Source organism: Physeter macrocephalus, chromosome 10, assembly GCF_002837175.3.
Source record: "Physeter macrocephalus isolate SW-GA chromosome 10, ASM283717v5, whole genome shotgun sequence".
In the NCBI taxonomy this organism is placed as follows: domain Eukaryota; kingdom Metazoa; phylum Chordata; class Mammalia; order Artiodactyla; family Physeteridae; genus Physeter; species Physeter macrocephalus.
The window spans coordinates 5,722,343-5,746,598 of record NC_041223.1 but is presented as its reverse complement, the minus strand read 5'-3'; the positions used below and the strand labels follow the sequence as shown (position 1 = coordinate 5,746,598).

The 24,256-nt window shown below is 35.7% G+C and overlaps 1 protein-coding gene across 4 annotated transcripts in view; it reads left to right on the top strand.

The window, feature by feature from the left end:
* Positions 1-24,256, top strand: part of PACRG (parkin coregulated) — a 527,628-nt gene that overhangs the window by 60,487 nt on the left and 442,885 nt on the right. For all 4 annotated transcript variants that reach the window (XM_028494776.2, XM_024122630.2, XM_055087409.1 and 1 more), the window contains one exon: positions 12,740-12,874. In XM_028494776.2, the coding sequence (XP_028350577.1) occupies positions 12,740-12,874 (135 nt within the window). The remainder of the gene's footprint in view (positions 1-12,739; positions 12,875-24,256) is intronic.

Genomic DNA, 24,256 nt, shown 5'->3' with positions numbered 1-24,256 from the left:
AAACATTTCTTGCATCTTCTCGATCTTTGCCTCCATCCTTTTTCCAAGGTCCTGGATCATCTTCACTATCATTATTCTGAATTCTTTTTCTGGAAGGTTGCCTATCTCCACTTCATTTAGTTGTTTTTCTGGGGTTTTATCTTGTTCCTTCATCTGGTACAAAGCCCTCTGCCTTTTCATCTTGTATATCTTTCTGTGAATGTGGTTTTTGTTCCACAGGCTGCAGGATTGTAGTTCTTCTTGCTTCTGCTTTCTGCTCTCTGGTGGATGAGCCTGTCTAAGAGGCTTGTGGACATTTCCTGATGGGAGGGACTGGTGGTGGGTAGAGCTGGGTCTTGCTCTGGTGTGCAGAGCTCAGTAAAACTTTAATCCACTTGTCTGCTGATGGGTGGGGTTGGGTCCCCTCCCTGTTGGTTTTTGGCCTGAGGCCACCCAACACTGGAGCCTAACTGGGCTCTTTGGTGGGGCCAATGGCAGACTCTGGGAGGGCTCACGCCAAGGAGTACTTCCCAGAACTTCTGCTGCCAGTTTCCTTGTCCTCATGGTGAGACAGATCCACCCCCTGCCTCTGCAGGAGACCCTCCAACACTAGCAGGTAGGTCTGGTTCAGTCTCTATGGGGTCACTGCTCCTTCCTCTGGGTCCTGATGCACACACTACTTTGTGTGTGCCCTGCAAGAGTGGAATCTCTGTTTCCCCCAGTCCTGTCGAAGTCCTGCACTCAAATGCTGCTAGCCTTCAAAGTCTGATTCTCTAGGAATTCCTCCTTCCATTGCCAGAACCCAAGGTTGGGAAACCTGACATGGGGCTCAGAACCTTCAGTCCAGTGGGTGGACTTCTGTGGTATAAGTGTTCTCCAGTTTGTGAGTCACCCACCCAGCAGTTATGGGTTTGATTTTATTGTGATTGTGCCCCTCCTATGGTCTCATTGTGGCTTCTCCTTTGTCTTTGGATGTGGGGTATCTTTTTTGGCGAGTTCAAGTGTCTTCCTGTCAATGATTGTTCAACAGTTAATTGTGATTCTGGTGCTCTCACAAGAGGGAGTGAGCATACGTCCTTCTACTCCACCATCTTAAACCAATCTTACAAAGTTTTCTTTTCACGAGATTTTCCTCACCCAAAATTATTTTTATGTTGTTTTCTGGAATCCCTCAGTGATCTCTCATCACTCACCATATTTCATCTCTTCCATTCCTCCCCCATGACTTGTGCCTTATCTTAGAGAGCTTTCAGTGGTCAGTTTTTTCTCCTAATTTTACAGTAAATGGAGTTCATACTGTATTTGTATGATTCTAGAATAAAAGATGGAAGAAATGTTTTTTCTAGAAATCATTTTAACTTTCGAGATTTATTACTTGCCAGATACCAAGGAATTGAAGTAGGCTGGGAAGGAAAGCATTTTGTTGATTCCTCTTATATTTCTTTTAATTTCAGGGTTATCTCATATTTTATTGTATGATAAAAACAAAGATAAATAACATATTTCAGAAGAAAGATGAGGAAACTTCTCACTTAGGTCGTATGATGTGTGTGTGTGTGTGTGTGTATCTGTGTATAAACTGCTTATACAAGTACATGGAATGCTTGTATATAATTCTAATGTCTAACATATTTCAAATCATGCTTACAAATTCTATTCAAAACATGTAACTACATACAGTCATCTAAAGTAAACTATATCTATGCAAGAAGAAACTCTTCTGAATGTAATGAAGTCATTGATAAATCTTCTCATTTGTGAGTTGTGCGTGTCTAGTAAGGGTAAGTTAGACAAATGGCCAAACTGGCTTGTTGTTAATAATAATAATATTATTATAATAATAGAGAAGAGGTTAAGAGTTTATTCTCCACTTGGACTAGTTGGCTTTATTTTGGCCACAAGGTGACCTAATGTCAGCTAGCTTTCACAGATGAAGATCTTGGCTCAGGAAAAAATGCACTTTATTTACTAAAAAATAAAAATGTAAGGTAGAAAAAAGTAAAAACATATTACATCTAGACAAGGAATGATGCATTACTATCTTTACCTTGGAGAGATGACATACAGTTTAGATAGGGCTTCATTTCTTCTTCTTTTCCTTTCCATGGTGGAAAATCCCAGACTGTTAAGATTATAATCTTGTATTTTTTGTTATACTATCTTCCAGTTAAGTTGTAACATGCATGCTTTGTATGTACGATAACACACATGTTTTTGAACATTTCTTTCTTCTTTGATTTGACCATTAGAGTCTGTAAATTATAATCAGCGTATTTAATATCTCTGCAAATTGTATGAACTTTCGATGTACTTTTTTTAGAGGAAACCAGTAGACTGATGGGAAAGCAAAACTCTTTTTTAACCAATATAATTTTTTTTTTAATTGTAAACAGTTCTAAAAATTGTTTTCTATTAAATAGCTAGTTCTTTCTGGAGAAAATCAGTTTGCATCATTAAATACAAGGATTTTCAAATTTTCTGTTAAAATATTCGTGATATGTAAGGTATAAATGGTAATAGTCTCTTCACATATACAAAAATAACATTTTTACTCTCATTATTCCATAAGGAATAACTCTGTTGCAAGACACTGAATGTACATGTTTAGATATAAACTACTTACATGCTGTCAACATTAAAGGTGTAACAGGAATAGAATATATTTTAAACTCTTACTCATTTATATTCTCCTTTCACATTTAGCTCACTCATTTCTTTGGCCTTAGTGTTAGGTGTGACAGTGTATTAGCCAAGCTGTCTCAGTCATTCAGGCATTTTATCAGTTCTACAAGACAGATGCTAAATAGCACAGTCTAAATTGAAATCTCTGATGACTCTCTGGAGACAAGTTGATAGCAAGAAGCACACTTGGGCACTTAAATATGTGGCCTTTTCCCATATTTAGCTGCAGGAAGAGAGCAACTTTGCAGTAAACATTTTTAGCCTTCAACTGTGAAGATTTCTTTTTCATCATTTGATTATTGCATCTCATTTTGTTAGGAAAGGCTATCAATCTTCTTTTTTTTTCCTACAACAAAGAATTTAAAGAACCACCAGTGACTATTACTTTAAACAAAGAAATTTAAAAGAAATCGTGTAGCCCAACCATTGCTTTCAGAACTATTTTAGGTAACAGAGACAACATTTTGAAATAAACTCTTAATTCCAAGCGTGTTATAGTTTAGTTATAAAATTAAAATGACACAACCGTAATTTGCTCAGCAATCTTTGGGACTTCCTTTTGTCATATAGTTATTGCAGAAGCATTTTTAAATCAAGTTATTGGATCCTAGCCTGAAAAGGTCTAGAATCCATGAAACCAAGCTTGTTATTAAGATGATAGAGCTGAGAAAAATAAGCCTTGAAATGTAAACTTGAATATGTTTCCGTAGCCCCTTTGAATTTCAGTTTGTCAAAAGTAAAACAAGGAATTCATGTGCCGTTTGAGATTCCTTTTAGCTCTATATGTAGGTAAATTCTCTGATAATATCGTCCTCAATATTTGTTGAATTAATAAATACACATGTTATGTTATAGAGGTGTAGGAAGGATCTTAGAGGTCAGCCCATGTAATTTTTTTTAATCTGACACATGAGGAAGCTGAGGCTCCAAAGGGTCCAATCACTTGCCCTTGTTGTAAGGCAGCTCCAAGTTTATGCTTCTTTACTGCATGTATCTTCATGATTCTTTTGCGAACAAGGCAAGACACAATTTATTGTCAAGTTGAAAAGTTAAGTCTAGTACCAAAGTCTTCTAAATTTTTTAAATGAAGTATTTGTCCTTTTCTCCATGTTACTCTTTTCACTAACACTGTATCTTTCTAGTGCTACCTATCTGAAAAACTATATTATAAGCTATTTGGGTTTTTGTAATCATTATATAACAATGCTAATTTAAATGCAAATTATTATATTATTTACAATACTAATATTAGTTTTTATATGCTAATTATATTTAAACTAGTCTCTGCAAGCACTTTAGACTAAGTTATTTCATTTTAAGTATCAAACAAGCCGTATTTTAAGCAAAATTTTCCCATTTATAGAAGTGAATTTCAAAATAGATTATATGAATTTTAATGTGAGAGGTTTTACATAGAAAAGAAATATGTATTGGTCTAATCAATGTTGAATTTTTGATTATAAAATTGTGGTAATAATTGATAATTACTTAAATGTAATAATAAACAGAAAATCCAAGCAAATTAATTCTGATTTAATAATTAATAACTACATAGGTTATAAATAGACAAATCTGTGGTACAGCAACCATAATTCTCTAATTATTTCTACTAAAATTGTACAGAATTCAGCTTTATAGAAAATTACAATACATTTCTGCCTGGTTCCACTGAAAAGTATAGGTACCTTGCAAGGCTGAATAACATTTTCTAATGAAAAGGAACAATGCCTTAAAACCCAAATGTTTTATCTTCTGAGTGTGCAGAATTCTATACATCTTTCTGTGGCATTTATTACATTCTTATTTCTATAGAAGATTCTGGGGGATATTCTTATCTCTTTTCCTAAATGATATATATCTTGAGGATAATATATTTGACTTATCTTTTTGTCCCCAATAATACCAAGCCTAGTGACTTGGAAATATTATGTATTCAACGCATTTTTCAATGAATGAGTGATATAGGTAGTATCTATTTTATGGTTTTTTTGTTTTGTTTTTTTTTGCTTTTTTTTGCGGTATGCGGGCCTCTCACTGTTGTGGCCTCTCCCGTTGTGGAGCACAGGCTCCGGACGCGCAGGCTCAGCGGCCATGGCTCACGGGCCTAGACGCTCCGCGGCATGTGGGATCTTCCCAGACCGGGGCACGAACCTGTGTCCCCTGCATCGGCAGGCAGATTCTCAACCACTGCGCCACCAGGGAAGCCCAGGTAGTATCTATTTTAGAGCCAATTTCTTAACTCTGTTTCTAATTAATATTTTAGTTTATGTGACCATAAGTTCTTGAATTCAGATTTGTGAGTTTCTAACACAGAAAAATCTATACTTTACTTCACAAGTTCCTCTGGCTGTTCAGATAAGTGTATTAGTTATACATATATCTTGTATTCTAAAATCATTCTGGTTCCATAAGTGATTAGATAGTTTATGAATTCCAGTATTACAGTCCGTTGACAGTCTTTTCTTCCCCCATTTCCAGTTACCACTAACTTTACCCTGCTTTAACAATCACACCTTGCTAGCAGCTCAGATTTTGACAGCCCATAGGGCAGAATATCTCCCAAAGCGTTTATATGGTTTTACTTCATATTCCTTATTCATTACTCAATTCATTATAGTCTGGCTTCCACCCCATCATGCCACTACAGCTGTTTAATTTTCAGAGATCTTTCATTCTTCTTCTTAATTGATCTTTTATCATTAAAACAAAAGAAAAGCAAAATTTGTCCTTCTCATTCACTGATTTCTATGATTTACTTGCCTTCCCCGTTTACCTGCCACCATTCTGACTGTACTTTCTATTCTCCTGTAGAATTCCAAATCTCCAGGTAATATCTTGGGTTCCCAGCATTTTCCTCACTATATACTTTCCCTTTGGAAAAATTTGCCAACTTCCATAGATTTAACCCAACCACTTGATTATAGACAAACTTTGTCGACAGCCTAGATCTCCCTAATAATCTCCATACAGGTTGTTCCAGTGGTTTAATGACCAAGTGTAGTTTGTCCCCCAGGCATTTCAACCATAAGGTGAAGAACCTGATCCCACTACAGTGTCAAATATGGCTTGTTAGGAAAGTTTTCTTAGGAGAGGTGAGGTTTGTGCTTAGTCATGAAGGTGATTAGTAGTTTCAGGAGAAAAAGAAGGAGGATAAAAAGGAGTAGTAAAGGGGTGAGAGAGAATAACAGATTGATGGGACAGCAAAATCAAGAAGACCAAAGAGAGCAGGGCATGCCTGAGAACTGCCAGTGTTTGGGTATAATTTATGCTTGGGTACCTGTAGAGGAATGCTGGGGAGAGCAACATTCAGCTTGCAAATGTCTTTGTGTAGCGTGTTTGTGGGAAATCATTTATGGATTCTAAGTAGATGAGAGATATGATTTAATTAGTTGATTAAAATATTCATTGTGCAGCTGACAGAGGAATGATCTAAACAAGGCAAAGCTGGAGGCAAAAAGAGCAAGTAAAGAAAAGCGAAAGAAACTCTCCTATAAAAAATTTAAAACCTTTAAATGCTAAATAAGTAAAAATGGAAGGCAAAATGATAAGTAGATATTTGTTGTAAGTGCAAACATGGTTAATATCTTTTAATATAAAAAACTCATACAAATTGATTTTAATATAGAAAAGACATGAACATACATTCACAAACGTATTCATATAGCATTTATACTAAAATGAGAATACGTTCATCCTCATTTGTTAAACAGAGTAATCCAAATTGAACAATAAGAAGATGTTATCGACTGAATGTGTCCCCCCAAAATTTATATGTTGAAGCCCTAACCCCCAATGTGATAGTAAGTATTTGGAGCTGGGGCCTTTGAGAGTAGTTAGGTTTATGTGATGGCTTCATGAGAGTGGGGTCTCTGTGATGGGATTAGTGTTCTTATAAGAAGAGGAAAAGAGCCCAGAGCTCGCTATCTCTCTGCCATGTGAGGATCCAGTGAGAAGGTAGCAGTCTTCAAGCTAGGAAGGGGGTTCTCACTGGAACCTGACCTTGCTGGCACTCTGATCTCAGATGTCCAGTCTCCAGAACTGAGAAAATAAAATTTCTCTTGTTTAACTCATCCAGTCTGTGGTATTTTGTTATAGCAGCCCAAGCAGGCTAAAACAGAAGACCTATTTAATTAGCAAATAATTTTATCAAGAATCATAAAATATAAATTTTGATCTCATCTCATACTGAAGATTCTGTCTGAAGGAAATAATATAAAATGTGGAAAATGTGATATGCCTGAAAATTTTATAATAAAGTAATTACAAAAGGCAAACGAGGGCTTCCCTGGTGGTGCAGTGGTTGAGAGTCTGCCTGCCAATGCAGGGGACACAGGTTCATGCCCCGGTCTGGGAAGATCCCACGTGAGCCATGGCCTCTGAGCCTGCGCGTCCAGAGCCTGTGCTCTGCAAAGGGAGAGGTCACAACAGTGAGAGGCCCGCGTACCGCAAAAAAAAAAAAAAAAAAAAATAGGCAAACGAAATGGAAATAATATAAATTCCAAATATAATTGCAGATAGTTGGTAGAATATTGCTTAGACACAAAAAATGAAAAAGTACACTAAATGGAAAGGACATGAAAAAGTGGTATTTGTATATATGTTTTTGGAAAAAGTCTAAAGAGAAAGCACAAACTTATTAATAGGTGATAGAATAATAAGTGATTTAATAAGATTTCCCTCCATTCTACAGTTTATTATTTATGTAACTTAAACAAATTTATTATTCGTATCTTTGTAGTCAGAAGCCTGTCTCATCTCTGCCTTTAGATCTCTTCATTCAATTAGTCATGTGCCCTAGGTAATTCCCCTTTAAGTTTTTCCCAACCTTCTAGTATAGTGCTGAGGACATGACCTATAGCAGCAGAGAGATTGGAAGTCAAATATCTTTCCTACTACTTCCTAGTTCTGTGATTTCTGACAGGTTTTGAACATATCTAAGCTTTAATTTTCTTGTCTGTAAGACCATTTCATGTGTTTTGTTGAAAACTGAAACCAATAATGTTTGTAAAGAATGAATGCAGTATAAGGGGATTTCGTTTTTATTCCTGAAGCCACCCTAAGTCAAGGCCTTTGCCATCTCATGCTTAGACGACTCCAGTAAAGTCCAGATTGATCATCTTGACTCCACATTCTCCTGACTCTAAGCCATCCTGTTAGGCCTCAGTGGAATAAGCTTCTTAAAATAGGTTACCTATGTCACTTAGAAGTTTTCTCTATCACTCAACTGTTACCATAGGGCCTGACTTTTAAGGGCTCCAAAGTATGCCCACATATATTGAATATTTATTGAAACGTATATTTTACCATACGAGGCTCTTACTAACAAAAACATTACTATCATAGTGTTTTGTTATATCGTTAAATTGTTATGTTGTTAAAGCTTCTTATAAAAATTTTACCTGGTAATATAAGCTCACTTTTGTTAATGCTGAGGTGCCCTACCTACCAACAATCAGATTTGTTAACTGTTAATCTTTTGCAAGTATTTTTCTGGTTATTTGGTGACCTTAGGTGTTGCATCTTTTTTGATGTATTAAAACAATTACGACTGGCAAATATGATAGACGCTGAATTATAATACTCCTTACTCAGAAATCTAGGCTGATGGCAACCAATTTACCAGTCCCATGGCTAACATTCCAGTGCCTGAGTAGCTCGCAGACAATCCAACTCTGGCCCACCAGCTTCTTAACCACAGTGATTTTATGAATCCGAATCTCATGCTGAAAAATTTCCTAATTAGGAAATTAGTGTCTTTGAATTTTAGTGTCTCAATGTTAGTGAGGTGGCTAAATGGACCAATTAGAAAAACACAGTGCAGCTTCCCACTTGAAGTAAAAGTCTCCTTTTTTTTCTTTTTAGCAGTTTCAGTTTATGCTACAAAATAAATCTACTGAAAAGGAAACTTTCGAACTATATGATGAAGAATTTTAGAGAAACTTCCTTCTTGCTAATTATTATTAGTTTTGTGACCATGACAGAGACTGTGATCTAAGTCCTAAATCCATTACAGCACATTCAATAAATGTAGGCATATAAAGTATTGTGTCATCTGTAGTCACTTCAAAGTGCATTCAGTATCTCGGTTCCCAAGTGCATTCGATTTTATTAAAAGTGTTCTGCTGCAACATCCATTCATCCTAATTGGTTTACAGATAGACCCCACCATTCAGGCAAATCCTAATTGCATTTTCCCACAAATCTAGTTTGATTTATGGTTCCTTATTTGCTCTATATTATTTACAATAAATCAGGAAAAAATTCTTAAGACATTAAATAAAATTTACAGTAGTCCTTGTACAAATATGAGACTTACGTAAGGATTCTTAACAGTATTTTTGTTGGCTTTTAAAGTTGTTTACTCAAGCTGTATCCATCTGTGTGATTTCCAGTAATAATATCTTTATTACCTTTCCAGAAATTATATTTCACTTGGTTTTCATGTACAGATTTTTAGAACTAGTTGGAATGAATTATGTATGGAATATTAAAAAAAAATAGTATGTCCTTCTGTAAGGTTTCAGTGGCTACCTATATATTTGGAACAGAAAAAAATATTATCTAGGGATAGAGTGACAGAGCATCTGCATGAAATTAGGTAATGTCCCTTTGCATTAACAAATCTAAGTGGTAATATTCTAGTCGGTTTTACAAATTATAACTCCTGAAATTCCAAGAGTTAATTTGGAATGGATCTATAGCAGAATTGAAAGAATCTAGTGTTTCAAAATAAGTAAATGGCAGAAATATAAAAACAGAGGATAACAGATACTCAATAAAATTTCCTCATTGTTGGGTCGTTGCATATTAGCATGGACAATTTTTGTAAAACTAAGCAAAGACTTCCATGGAACTGTAGGTATGTAATCATTTCTCTAGACAGCCCATAAAAATTTATGGGAAGAAAGAGGAAGTATAAGTTATCTGTTACAATTTATAAAAAGCCTTCTAGGCATCTTAGAAATGTATTCATTATTTGAAAAGTTTGGACAATTAGAATTTTGAGTTCTGAATCAGAAAGATTGGAGTATATTTAGAATAAGAGATATAAGGGAAAATGAGACATTGATTTTAAGATAAATACAAAGAAAAAGGAGAAAGATGGATAATCTCAAACAAATTTTTTTATTTTTTGCCGTACGCGGACCTCTCACTGTTGTGGCCTCTCCCGTTGCGGAGCACAGGCCCCGGACGCGCAGGCTCAGCGGCCATGGCTCACGGGCCCAGCCGCTCCGCGGCATGTGGGATCTTCCCGGACCGGGGCACCTGCATCGGCAGGCGGACTCTCAACCACTGCGCCACCAGGGAAGCCCTCAAACAAATTTTAAGTCAGTTAAATAAATGAGAGGCTTGCTGTCAACAGCATAAATATAACTTGGCATCTACAAAAACTGAAAAAGATGGTTAGGATATGATGAGCAGACAAAAAAACCTAAATAATTGTTGTAGCTGAATTTTTTAAATGAGAAATTGTCTTTGATCTCTACTGGAATAGAAAAGAGGTCCCCAACACCCATAGTGTCAATGGAAAACATATGGGGGCAGATTGGACTTTCAGCCCAGCCAGCAGTCATAAGAGGGTCTTCCCCCTTCCTGTTGGGGTGGTGTCAGAGGATGCCTCGTGGAGGGACAGGCACTGCCTATCAGTAATGAGACCACTTCATCTGTGTTGTCAGGGTGGGGAGCAATAATGAGGCACTGCTACCCTTCCCTGTCAGGGAGGTGACAGTGGAGGCCAGTGGTGCTGAAACTCCCACCCTCGCCCAGTGTTAATGAGGAGCTCCCTCCACATGGTTCAGCTGAGGCCAGGTGCGATACCAGTAATTCTACCCCAACCTGGTAGTAATCAGGTGGCACCCCCCACCTCATTTCTGCTAGAGAGGTGTCAGAATAAACCAGCTAAAGCAGAAGGTTTAAGATCTAGAGTCTCATAACACACCAATGTCCAGGTTTCAATAAAAAAATCAGTTGTCACACCAAGAATCAGGAAGATTGTAAAGCGAAAGAAAAAAGACAATCAATAGATGCCACACACCCCCAGTCCCTGACAAACACCATTCCACTCTCTGTTTCTATGAGTTCAGGTTTTTTTTAGATTCCACAAAAAAGTGAGATCATACAGTATTTGTCTGTCTGACTTATTTCACTTAGCATAATGTCCTCAAGGTCTATCCATGTCATTCCAAATGACAGGACTTCCTTCTTTTTATGGCTGAATAATAGTCCATTATATATATATATATATATATATATATTTATTTATTTATTTATACTATATATACCTATTTACCCATTAAAAATTTAATTTTTCAAAAATATAAAAAGTGAGGTATCTGTACACAAATAAAAATAATACACATATGCGCACGTATATGTACTATTGCACTATAACTTTCTGTAAATACATATGCATGCTGGCTATGTTTTCTTTCTTTAGTTTATGTTCTACCACTTCTGGGCGGTGTTAAAATGGTGACATGATGGTAAATAGTAATTTTTTTTGATGTAACTTCTTGGCAAAATAAAAAACTGTTGATTCTTTATCATTTCCCAAAAATATGTTTCAAAATTTATTGCTCCATGAATTGCAAAAGTCCAGGAGTGACATCTCTACAGTTTCCATTATACTAACATTGTTGAGAATGTCCTCCTTTATATATAGCATCCAGCTCAGAACTCTGCACAAAGTAGTTGCTGTATGCATATGGTCATTTAACAATTGAATGAACTTGGCTGAAAAATTCTAATACCAGAACAAATTTTAAATCTTCAATAAGTAAGAGTAAATCTTGCTTCTCCACTGCCCAGTGTCATTTCAGTTACTTACGTAATCATTTGCTGAGAATAATGTGCTATGTAGTGAAGAACATTTTAAACTCTAATAAATGCCTTTGTGTTACCTCACTCTTCGATTCCACTTCAGCATTTAATCATCTTAATAAGGTATTTCTTAATCTCCTACTCAGTTTCTAATATTAGTCTTTATGTGTGCTTCAGATAAAATGTATTTGTCATTATATAATATATAATATTTGTTATATTAGATATATTTTTATATATACTTTGTTAAAATTATTTTTCACACAGATATTAAAAATTAATATGGCATCAAATAACTTAAAATATTAAGATAGTAGATAAATTATTTGCTCTCTTGTCTATTTAAGAATTAACAAAATAATTGTTTTTATTAAACTAATGGATGACTAATATTTACCTTTTTTTTTACAAACAGGTAAAGATAATAATGTTTAGACTATATATAAGGAACAGTACAGTCGGCTATCATTTTCTAATGATAGTCATTCACTAATCACTTTGAATTTTGTAACATAATGCATTAGTTCATATGTAAATAATGCAGATTTAAAAGTTGTAGTCAATGTGAATAACTCAATATGAAATGTTTCTTCTTTCGTAAAACTCATAATTTGGCAGGTGAAAGATTCTCATATAATCTCTTCTAATGTTTCTTTCTCATAAATTCACGTTACCAAATGTATGCTATGCACACACAGTAGACCACCATTTTTCTTCTTCAGCTCTCTCATTTATCATCACTTAAATTTATATCACATCTTTATGGTTTTGTTGTTAATACTTATTATAACATGAGAACATATCCTAACATTTTATTTATATAGAAAGATTTGAAGGCCATATTTTAAATTTATTTCTGGAGTATTCTACAAAGTATATCAGACCTGAGATTTGAATTTGCAATTATTAAGAATCTTAAAAGTTTTAACACTCTGAACTTAGTTGCTTCTATTAAAATGTTTTTCTTAAACAAAAGTTCAGGCTTTTCTTCCTTATAAAGTGATATTTTAAAGTGACATTTTCTAAGAATGCTTTGTAAAGTGGCTTGAAATAAAGTAAATCCTTAATAGTTATTATAAAATAATTTTCTTCTCCAAATGTTTGTATTAGTGAGATTTTGGTTGTTCATTATTAAGATAATTTGGTTTGTCTTCCAGAACATTTTATACAGAATGAAACATAAAAGCCAAAGTCTTTTCACTGTGCATTTTCAAATGTGTTTTAAAACCTGATTCCTATTTTTTTTTTTTCTTTAAAGGTGAGAGGCCCTCCAACTGCAGGAGCATTTAAAGAAAGACCAACGAAGCCCACAGCGTTTCGAAAATTTTATGAACGAGGGGACTTCCCAATTGCCCTTGAACATGATTCGAAAGGAAACAAGATAGCGTGGAAGGTAAGTCAGGGCACAGCTGGGAGAACCAGCTGTGCTCCCTGTAGAAGTGACGTTTCCCAATGTCAAACAAACTTGGCTGATAAGTAGATAAGCTGGAGTGATTTCTCAGTGAATGGAAGATGGTAGGTAAGCTCTGAGAGAAAGCCCCCCCGTGTCAGCTGTCCACCTTGACTAACAATTAAATTATAGCCTGCAAAAAAGAAAATGACAGAGTTGCTTTGCCTTAGAGAATTGTTTGCTGACCAATTCATCTCTATTTTTATGAGAACCTGGCATCCCAGCCTGTTTCAGGCAGTCCATCAAATTATGGAACTGGTGGCTGGATACAAAGAACAACAGCCATTTATCTCCCCCACATTTCACCTTCCTGCAGGACACTTCCAAATGGAAGCTTTAATTACCTGAATGGATAGGTCAAGATTGTCTGCTCCCTGGAAATGCAGTGTGGAATACAAAAGAAGGCCGGTTCTCACTGCTGCCCTCTCCTCTTTGTCTGCAGCACGTGTCAGCCAGCACAGTGGCTGTCATACGTGCCGTGTTAGAGGCTGACCTCCGCCGCTGAGATCATTACAGCACCGACATTTTTCTGACAAAAGGTTAATTGGTTTCAAAATAAATGTATTGCCTAATGACTCCATTTTAATGTGGCTGCTTCTTTCTAAAAGGCTCACTGATGTTATTTGCAAAAACTTGCCAGTCTCTTAACTGAAGAAGGCTTTTACATTTAATTTGAAAAATGAGTGCTGATCTCTAACCAGCTTCTGCTATTTAATTATTTTTTCTTATCAAGGACTTTGCTTTGGGTGATATTTATCAGCTAAAAGGGCTTCTCTGCCTAAAGAAAGAAAAGCAGTTGCACATGTGTGAGCATCACATCAGGTTAAGGAAAAGACTTTGCCAAATATCATTTTAAATTTAGCAATTGATCCATGTAATAAAAAAGTCCCACAGTAGTATCTGAAGGGTGAATGTCAGGATTGTTTATAATTAGTAACAAATAAATTTATGTTAAAAAAGATCAAAGTGTAGAATTCATCAAAGTAAATAGCTTAGAAATTCATTAAAATTAGCCTTTTCCTTCTTTTATGGAAAAACTGAAAGACTTGTTTGCATAATTTCTAGTATGTCTTTAAATGTTTTCATATAATTATCAAACATTTTGAAATCTTGAGCAGTCATATGATATCCAGTTATTGAACGTAGAATTATTAAAAATTGGCAAGAGAAATCTGAAGATATCCTTGTTATTAAGTTTTGTCATAATTTTTTTAGGAGAATGAAGGACATTATTATCTGGTTTTAATCATCTCTCTTAAAATTTGCATTTGTTATGTGAAAATGTGCATAATGAGAAAAAATTTATAGCAAGTATAACTAATTTAGATAATTTATTTTTAAAAACTTTACTTTGGGATTTTGTTTGTATTTGATTAGTTAGACGGATTTTGTGTTTGTCTATGTACTAATTCATTCACGATAACATAGTGCAGGTTCTTAAGAACTTGATTCCTTTTGAGTAAAAAAATATGCCATATTTCTTTATAAAAAGTGAGTCGATTTTTGGTGTTTTAAAGTAATTTTAGCACATAAAAATTCTATCAATAAAAAGAATTCATAGATTTTTTTGACCTGTTTGAATAATCGTATGAGTAACTTTTAGAAATGTCAAGATACTAGAAAAAATTCATCTTGAAAATAATAAAAATATAGGATGAATCATTTTTCTTTATCTTTGATAATCCAACAGTCAGATGGGATATAAATTGCTTTTCTTTTTAATTACTATATTAATTCTTTTAAGCTACTATTGACTATTGTACTGATTCAGCAAGCTAAAAAGTCAGAATAAAGAGGAAGCAATTTATTTGCTGCCACTGGTAGGATAATAGCATACATTTAAAGAAACATCTTATCCTATAACCGGTAGACTTCTACCTTTTAAAGCTTTATCAACCAGATTTCAATTGTACTACTGTAATGTTGAAGATAAAACATTTAAATTATTAAGCACAGGCTTGTGATCAGTCTCTCAATATATTCATATTTATTCCTTGGCACATGTACCATGGGGAAAGTCCGGTACTTGGTAAGACCAGAGGCCTTCTTTTAGGATGCCATTTCTAAGGAAGGGACCTCGAATGTTGAAGGAAGCAAGGCTCCGCATGCACCCCACAAAAACAAACTAACTGAACAACCCCAGACCCTGAACTGTACTTCGCCATGTGTGGACAGAGCCCAGGTCAAGCAAACTTCTCATCTCATGTCATAGCTCACCCCTTGCTGAAGGCTCCTGAGTAGCTCTGATTCCCAGGAAAATACCTGTCCTCTCTCCACACTCCCTGTGACACCCCTGGGGCTCCAAGGGCAGTGGTGAGTACCTGAAATGGTGTGTATAATTAAGTGGCAAGGAGATCCATTTCCTTGATCAGAATTTCAAGAAGCCTGAAAGACAGAAGTCACTGCCCTAAACCTGATGAAGACTTCCCCAGCATCTCAGGCTCATTCCAGTCTGTGAAGTTGCTGAGAGAGGATCCCTGCCCAAGACCTCAAATTGCACCTCTTTTTGTTCTGGATTAGCTGACCTGATCATCACCATATTAGAAATCACCATATATGCTTGAAATAACAAAGGCACTCTACGGTAATACTTAATAAATGACTTACTAAAGTCAGAACATAGAAGTAAGAGTTAGAGACAGGCAAATGTCTTCGCAGGGTTAGGTTTCTCAACCCACATCCTGAGCTACCATCATAGTTTAGGGCAATTCCAGTCTGTGAAGTTGCTGAGAGAGGATCCCTGCCCAAGACCTCAAATTGCACCTCTTTTTGTTCTGGATTAGCTGACCTGATCATCACCATATTAGAAATCACCATATTTGCTTGAAATAACAAAGGCACTCTACGGTAATACTTAATAAATGACTTACTAAAGTCAGAACATAGAAGTAAGAGTTAGAGACAGGCAAATGTCTTTGCAGGGTTAGGTTTCTCAACCCACATCCTGAGCTACCATCATAGTTTAGCGCACATGAAATGGTCATTTGTTCCACATGTCAAAACAACAGGGCAGACCAAAGGCCAAAATCCGTGCAGTTTAGTATATTCCTTGCGGTATCACTAAAGATCCGAGCACTGTCTAATGCAGCTTTCTGCAGTGGTGGAAATGTTCTGCATCTGTACTGTCTAATACATTACAAGTAGCCATATGTGGCCATTAAGCACTTGAAATGTCCCCAGAGAGACCGAGGAACTAAATTTTAAATTTTAATTAATTTTAATTTAAATAGCCACATGGTTACCATATTAGACAGTGCTGCTCTACATTAAGATAATGACAGTCAAGTAGAGAACAAATGTATGGATACCAAGGGTGAAAGGGGTGGGGTGGGAGGAATTGGGAGACTGGGATTGATACATATACATTATTGATACTATATATAAAATGGGAACATACTGTATAACTCAGGGAACTCTACCTAACACACCGTGGTAACCTAAATGGGAGGGAAGTCCAAAAGCGAGGGGATAGCTGTATGTGTATGGCTGATTCATTTTGTTGTGCAGTGGAGCCTAATACAACATTGTAAAGCAACCATACTCCAATAAAAATTAATTTTTAAAAAAAGTTGTATGCCCAGGATTTAGAGCTGGTTTCCTGTCTTATGATGGACTCCTCATTGTGTTTGTGGATTTTATGAAGCCTCTTTACTGCCTATTTTTTTTATTGCCATATCTCTAGATATTCTCCAAAGTAAATATGTAATCTCTAAATATTCAGGATGTAGTAAAATAAATCATTTAGCACAAGAAAAAGATAATGACAGTCAAAAATAAATGCCTGAACCTGCTAGCCAGATAGGAGACTGTAGCTATGTAAGAATTTTTATTAAAATAAAAAAATAAGACTGATTTGTGCATCTTTGTCATGGCTGGGCTTATACATTCCTTGGTTAACATGAAAGAAGTTTTGAAAAATATTTGTAGTGAAATTTTCTATATACTTATTGGTGTCAAGTTAATGATTATGAAAGATGATAGATTTAATCTAGATTATGAAATGTATCAGGCAAGCTCTGCCTACTTTTTTATTTTTAAATATTCATTTTCTAAATACAGCTGAAGAATTCTTGATTGTGAATGGTTGAATCCATTACAAAGCATACTAATTGCTCTAAACATTAATCCACTTACTTTTCTGCATTTTTCTTGACTCTACTAACTTTCAGGAAACATGACTTTGTTCTGTTGCTGATATGTTCAATATCCAGAGTGCAAGCAGCAGAAGTTGATCAAGAGCCAACCCTTCTGAATAAGTTACAAAGCAGATAATCAGCATGAACAATGGACATTTAAAAATTGTGTTTCCACACCTTAAATTTCCATTATTCAGTCTCCCGTAATTTTGTGATATGAGTCATACCCCTTTATAAGCATAGTGTGGGGTGGGGTGAGGCTCTACCTAGAGGACATTCTGGAGACAGAAGAAATGTCATTCAAACTTGCAGAGCTTTCGGCACATTGTCTCAACTTCTTCCACTTAAAGGAGGGCTGTCTGGCCTTACATTTAGGTCTTTAATCCATTTTGAGTTTATTTTTGTGTATGGTGTTAGGGAGTGTTCTAATTTCATTCTTTTACATGTAGCTGTCCAGTTTTCCCAGCACCACTTATTGAAGAGGCTATCTTTGCTCCATTGTGTATTCTAGCCTCCTTTGTCATAGATTAGGTGACCATAAGTGCGTGGATTTATCTCTGGGCTTTCTATCCTGTTCCAACGATCTATATATCTGTTTTGTGCCAGTACCATACTGTCTTGATTACTGTAGCTTTGTAGTATAGTCTGAAGTCAGGGCGCCTGATTCCTTCAGCTCCATATTTGTTTCTCAAGATTGCTTTTGATATTTGGGATCTTTTGTGTCTCCATACAAATTGTAAAATTTTGTTCTAGTTCTGTGAAAAATACCATTGATAATTTGATAGGGATTGCATTGACTCTGTAGATTGCTTTGGGTAGTCTAGTCATTTTCACAATATTGATTCTTCCAATCCAAGAATATGGTGTATCTCTCCATCTGTTTGTGTCATCTTTGATTTCTTTCATCAGTATCTTATAGTTTTCTGCGGTAGGTTTATTCCTAGGTATTTTATTCTTTTTGTTGTAATGGTAAATGGGATTGTTTCCTTAATTTCTCCTTCTGATCTTTCATTGTTAGTGTATAGGAATGCAAGTGATCTCTGTGTATTAGTTTTGTATCCTTAAATTCACTGATGAGCTCTAGTAGTTTTCTGGTGGCATCTTTAGCATTTTCTATGTATCATGTCATCTGCAAACAGTGACGGTTTTACTTCTTCTTTGCCAATTTGTATTCCTTTTATATCTTTTTTTTCTCCTCTGATTGCCATGGCTAGGACTCCCAAAATTATGGATTAAAGACCTAAATGTAAGGCCAGACACTATAAAACTCTTAGAGGAAAACCTAGGCAGAACACTCTTTGACATAAATTGCAGCAAGATCTTTTTTGGCCCGCCTCCAAAAGTAATGAGAATAAGAATAAAAATAAACAAATGGGACCTAATGAAACTTAAAGGCTTTTGCACAGCAAAGGAAACCATAATCAAGACGAAAAGACAACCCTTGGAATGGGAGAAAATATTTGCAAATGAATCAACAGACAAAGGATTAATCTCCAAAATATACAAACAGTTCATGCCGCTCAATATCAAAAAAACAAACAACCCAATCAAAAGATGGGTAGAAGACCTAACTAGACATTTCTCCAAAGAAGACATACAGATGGCCAGCAAACACATGAAAAGATGCTCAACATCACTAATTATTACAGAAATGCAAATCAAAACTACAATGAGATATCACCTCACAGCAGTCAGAATAGCCAACATCAAAAAATATACAAACAATAAATGCTGGAGAAGATGTGGAGAAAAGGGAACCCTCTTGCACTGTTGGTGGGAATGTAGATTGATACAGCCACTGTGGAGAACAGTATGGAGATTCCTTAAAAAACTAAAAATAGAACTACCATATGACCCAGCAATCCCACTCCTGGGCATATACCCAGAGAAAACCATAATTCAAAAAGACACATGCACCCCAGTGTTCATAGCAGCACTATTTACAATAGCCACGTCATGGAAGCAACGTAAATGTCCATCAACAGATGAATGGATAAAGAAGAGGTGATACATATATACAGTGGAATATTTCTCAGCCATAAAAAGGAGTGAAATTGGGTCATTTGTAGAGACATGAATGGACCTGGAGACTGTCATACAGAGTGAAGTAAGTCAGAAAGAGAAAAACAAATATCGTATATTAACGCATATATATGGAATCTGAAAAAATTGGTGTAGACGATCTTGTCTGCAGGGCAGAGGTGGAGACACAGACGTAGAGAACGGACATGTGGATACCAGGGGTTGAGGGGGGGTGGGATGAATTGGAAGATTGGGATTGACATATATACAGTATTGATACTATGCATAAAGTAGATAACTGGTGAGAGCCTGCTGTATAGCACAGGGAACTCTACTCAGTGCTCTGTGGTGACCTAGATGAGAGGGAAATTCGAAAAGGAGGGGATATATATGTATGTGTAGCTGATTCACTTTGCTCTACAGTATAAACTGGAATGATATTTTAAAGCAACTATACTCCAATAAAAAATAATAATAATAAAAAAGGAGGGTTGAAGCAAGGCATAAGTGTAGAATGTGGTCCTTTGGTGGAAGGGAGCTTTAAATCGCACCAAAATCAAGTATTAAAGCACGAGTCATAGGAGAATATAAAATTATGTGGACGTTTACACCGCTTTTCTGGGAACTATCCTCTCGCTTCTGCCACTAGACATTCTCCACCCATCAGTTTAAGACAACCTTCAGGTCTCCTGAGGAGTCGACTTCTCCCTCTTCCCCCTCCTCATCTTCTCCTTCCTTCTCCTCCCCCCCTCCCTCTACTCTCCCGTCTCCTTCCCTTCTTTCTCCTCCCCTTGCCCCTCTCCTCTCCACCCTCACTATTTTCCTTCTCCTCTCCTTCCTCCTCTTCCTCCCCTTTCCCTTTCTCCTTCCTCTTTCCTCCCCCTCTTCCTCCTCCTTATACTCTTTTTGTTTGTTACTTCCCAGAATCCACATTTCCTCCCCTCGTTTCCCCAGGAGAAGGAGCCAGGAGTCCATTCTAGCTCCCTATTTGGGGCAGGAATCTGAAATCACTTCAAGTAGTCACTCAAGAGAACTTGAAATACTACTTGTTACTTACACACTTAATGAGGAGCAAATTATGAATCACTGGTGCACTATGAAATGCAGTTTTATTATAAATTCTAATTCCAAGACATTGTTTTAAAATTGTGCGAGAATACTATTTTATAGTATTCAATGTAGACCTTGGGAGAAAGAGTTGGAGAAAAATAGTCAGATTGGATTTAAAAAAATAACTATATGGTGTTATAAACCATTCAGTTATTCTGTTGAACTAAGATGAAAACAGCTACAACTACACTAAGGTGTCTCTAAATTTCTTTACTTTATAGACATTTTGTTGCTGCAGATATTAGTAAAAATTACCTTTCTCCATCTGTCCTTGATACCGTGCTACGTGACAGAATGTGACATGCACTGGCATGCACTGAGAGTCTTGTTTTCCACTAAATTTCTTATGAACATGCTTAAGGATGTCCCAGATATTAGGAAGGTTTGAATGAGAAATAGACATTAACTGTCTAGCCAAATCAAGATATAATGAAAACCCTATGACAAATGTGACTAAAATCACAAACTTTCAAATTGTCTCAAAAAGGGAAAAGCTCAAAATGGACTTGTACTTTACCTCAAACCCCCCTTTCTCAGCACCTTATAACCCCTCATATGGCAATGTTTTGGTGACATTTTTTTAACCCGTAAGTAATATGTGTATTCATTTATATATTTTGTCCCACTTTAATACTAAAAGATTTTAAGTTGTTTTACAAAGAACTATAAAATATAGAAATTTAGCATACAATAGGAAAGATGAGAGAAAATGAAAACCAGATAGGGTCTACAATGGAGCCAATAGCAAGGCTAATGAAAATGACATATCCTAAAGACTTCAAAGGCAGGGACTCTGTCTGTATTCCTAGTTTGTTCACTCCTTTATCCCAGTGCTATGCCTGAAAGAGTATCTGGCACAGAGGTGGTGCCCAGCGATGTGTACTGAATGAATGTAAAGCATCCTGCAACTGGTTTTACTTCTCTAGACACTGTTTCGCGAACATGCGTCTCTCTCTCTAGGCCTTACTCTCATCTGTGATGACCCTGTACTGAATGATTGGTGTGGCTCTTTTTAATTGAGAGGTCTAAGAAAGTTTGTTTCACAATTACTAAAGTATCTATATTTTGAGATGTTCACGAAATACTTCAAAGAACAAACACTGATTAGAAATTAGCCATAGAGGCCAAGTCTTCTGGTAGTAAATTAAGAAGATCAGCACCAGCAAGTTAATTTGAATGCACAGTCCAGAGTTATATGCAATAGTTTCTGTAGGTTGAACTTTTACCTTGAAAAGGCTTAGGTTATACGTAATGCTTTCCCAATGATTACTGATTTCTTAAATTTCTTAAATTCCAAAATGACAAGTTTGTTTTTCTTTCTAAATGACTAAAAATGTATGTCCAGTCTGGACATCCAAGTAAAGAAATGCTGTGCCTAAGTTAATTAAATGCCTAAATTTGTTTTAAAAATTTCTGCTGATGGTGGCTGGACTATACCTTCAATTCTGTATCGACCCCCTAGTTGCTAATACTCATGTGTGGCTCTATTCAGAATTTTTTCTCCAGTATGTTCTCTTTTTTTTTTTCAGTTCTTGGAGGCATTGGTATTCATGAACTATAAAAAGCTCTGTCAGTGTGACTGTTTTCATTGACATAACTGATAATTTCCTACCAGGAAAAACATTTATTGAATATAATTATTATTGAAATGTGCACTAATTTTCTTACAATTAAGATCAGCCCCAAACCACGATAGCTCATTATCTGTAAATACTACTGCATTTTAAAGTAAGTCACACTGTGATATGATACCTAATCCATTAACCCTCAGTATATTGTTCTCAAAACTCTAATTTTGATTAATAATTTAGTCCTCTGGTGCCTTCAATTTCTTAATGTTTCAGTTTCTTAAGGATTCAAAAAATTAATGCCGTATCTACTACCCCATTAGGCAAAATCGATATTGATCTTTAAAATCTTATAGGCAAATTTCTTTGAGTTGAATAATTTGTTGCACATGAAGAAGAATGAATGTATTCATGGAATTGTCCTGGGCTTCTATTTCTTTTGATAACTGTCAAAGTTTGAGTTTGGATAACAGGCCTTAGTAGAATTTGTAAGGCAAATTTTACAAGAGAAGTGACAATTTACCTGATTTTTCTACAAGAGAGCTGCCACATTTCCGCTATTAATTCCTCTGTGATTAATTAATAGATAGAGCTTATTCTAGAAGTCTTGAAAAAAATAATCTCCTGGCAATTACTCTGCTGTTCTATGTTTTTTGGAGGAGGGGACTGCATGAACAGTTAATGCCATTCTTTTATTTGATGTGAATTGCTATGTCTTAGAAGTGTACAGCATGAAAATACAGCCATGTATCAGAAATAACTTTAATTTAAATTGGTTAGATGACCTCTGAAAGCTAGATGAAAGATTTTCTGCTGAATGGGCTGGTGCTCCCTGCTGCCTATATAATTTATGTGAGAAATTAGTGTGAATGGTTCACTTTTATGGAGCAGTGCTGCTTGTAGCAAGCCTGCAGAAACAATTTTCCCCCAAGCCTCCATCTGTTCTTCAAACTAGGGCATATGCCATCTCATCGAGCTTGAAAGTCAACTGATTTATAACTCCTGGAAAGTGCATAGATTGAAAAGAAAGGTCGGCCGCTGCTATGTGACAGTGATTTGGTAGGCATCGGCTAAAGACAATTCACATCCCAAGAGAAACAAGCAGTGCTGTAAGTTTCATCTCAGTGGACTGACATCTAGAAGAAAAACAAATCACTCCTGCTTTTCAAGTTACACAACCCCCTGCTGTTGAAAAGTAGGCGTGGTCTTTGCAGCGCAAGGATGCCACAGCTAAGATACCCTATCACTCTCCCATGAAGAAGTGGGGTTGTTGCCACTCTCCCAGTGATACATGTTGCCATCTCAGAAATATCAGTACTCCAATCTTTAAACGAAAAATGTGTGTTGCTGCTTTTCAGAAAGTCTGGTTTGGGGACACAAGTCGGACTTTGACGTTATTTCTGTATCTGCCCGGAAGGCGAAATTCCATATCTGTTCCAATTAGTAATTTAATGAATGGTTCCCTCTCTGTCTTATCACTTGTCACATAGCCCATCTCTTTACTGAAGCACTTTTGAGATCAAAATTTCTTTGACAGATGACAAATGGAATCAGATTGATGTCATGAGAGTAAAAAAAAAAAATCAATGTTTGTTTGATGTTTTTATTTAGAGTGGTCAGTGTCTCTTTATATTTGAGGCTTCTAGATACTTAGTAAATTTTCAACCCCCTGAAGTTATATTAAAGTTTCTCCTTTTCTTTCAGGTAAAATCTAAATAAAGTATTAATGAAAAATCATATCAATTTTAATACATATTTGAGGCAAAAATTTCAGGAAATTGTATTTTACCTTTATCAAAAGAAGGTTATCCTGGTTTTGAAAGTTATATGCAAAAATTAATTCTGGTAGAATAATCAGCTAAACTCATGTAAAAAATACAAATTTTTATCCTTATTATTGCTTATAAAGTTTTATTCTCAGTATGAAATATGTACATTTTATTTTATAAAATAAACAATATTGAAAAGTAGAAGGAATAAATGAATCAGTCATCTTTCCACCCTTCACTGAATGCAACTGTTAACATTTTTCGAAGTATTTCTGTCTTATCTTTCTTCTTCCCAGTTGTGATCATAGTATATATAATAGTTTGTAAAAAAAATTTGTCATTGTATGGTATATGAAAATTGTATGCACTTATTCTTAGATTTTCTGACTTTTTTATAGTTTAAAATAATAGATGATTATTTTAGAAAATTTTGAAAATGAATAAAATGTATACATAAGGTAACATTCATCCAAAGATAACCACTTTCAGTATATTGTTTTAGTTCAGTCTGTCTTCTGCATGTGTGTTTTTAGCTTTGTTAAAACTGTGTTTCATATGATGATTTTTGTGTGTGTGTGTATGTGGTTTTTTTTTTAACATCTTTATTGGAGTATAATTGCTTTACAATGGTGTGTTAGTTTCTGCTTTATAACAAAGTGAATCAATTATACATATACATATGTTCCCATATCTCTTCCCTCTTGCGTCTCCCTCCCTCCC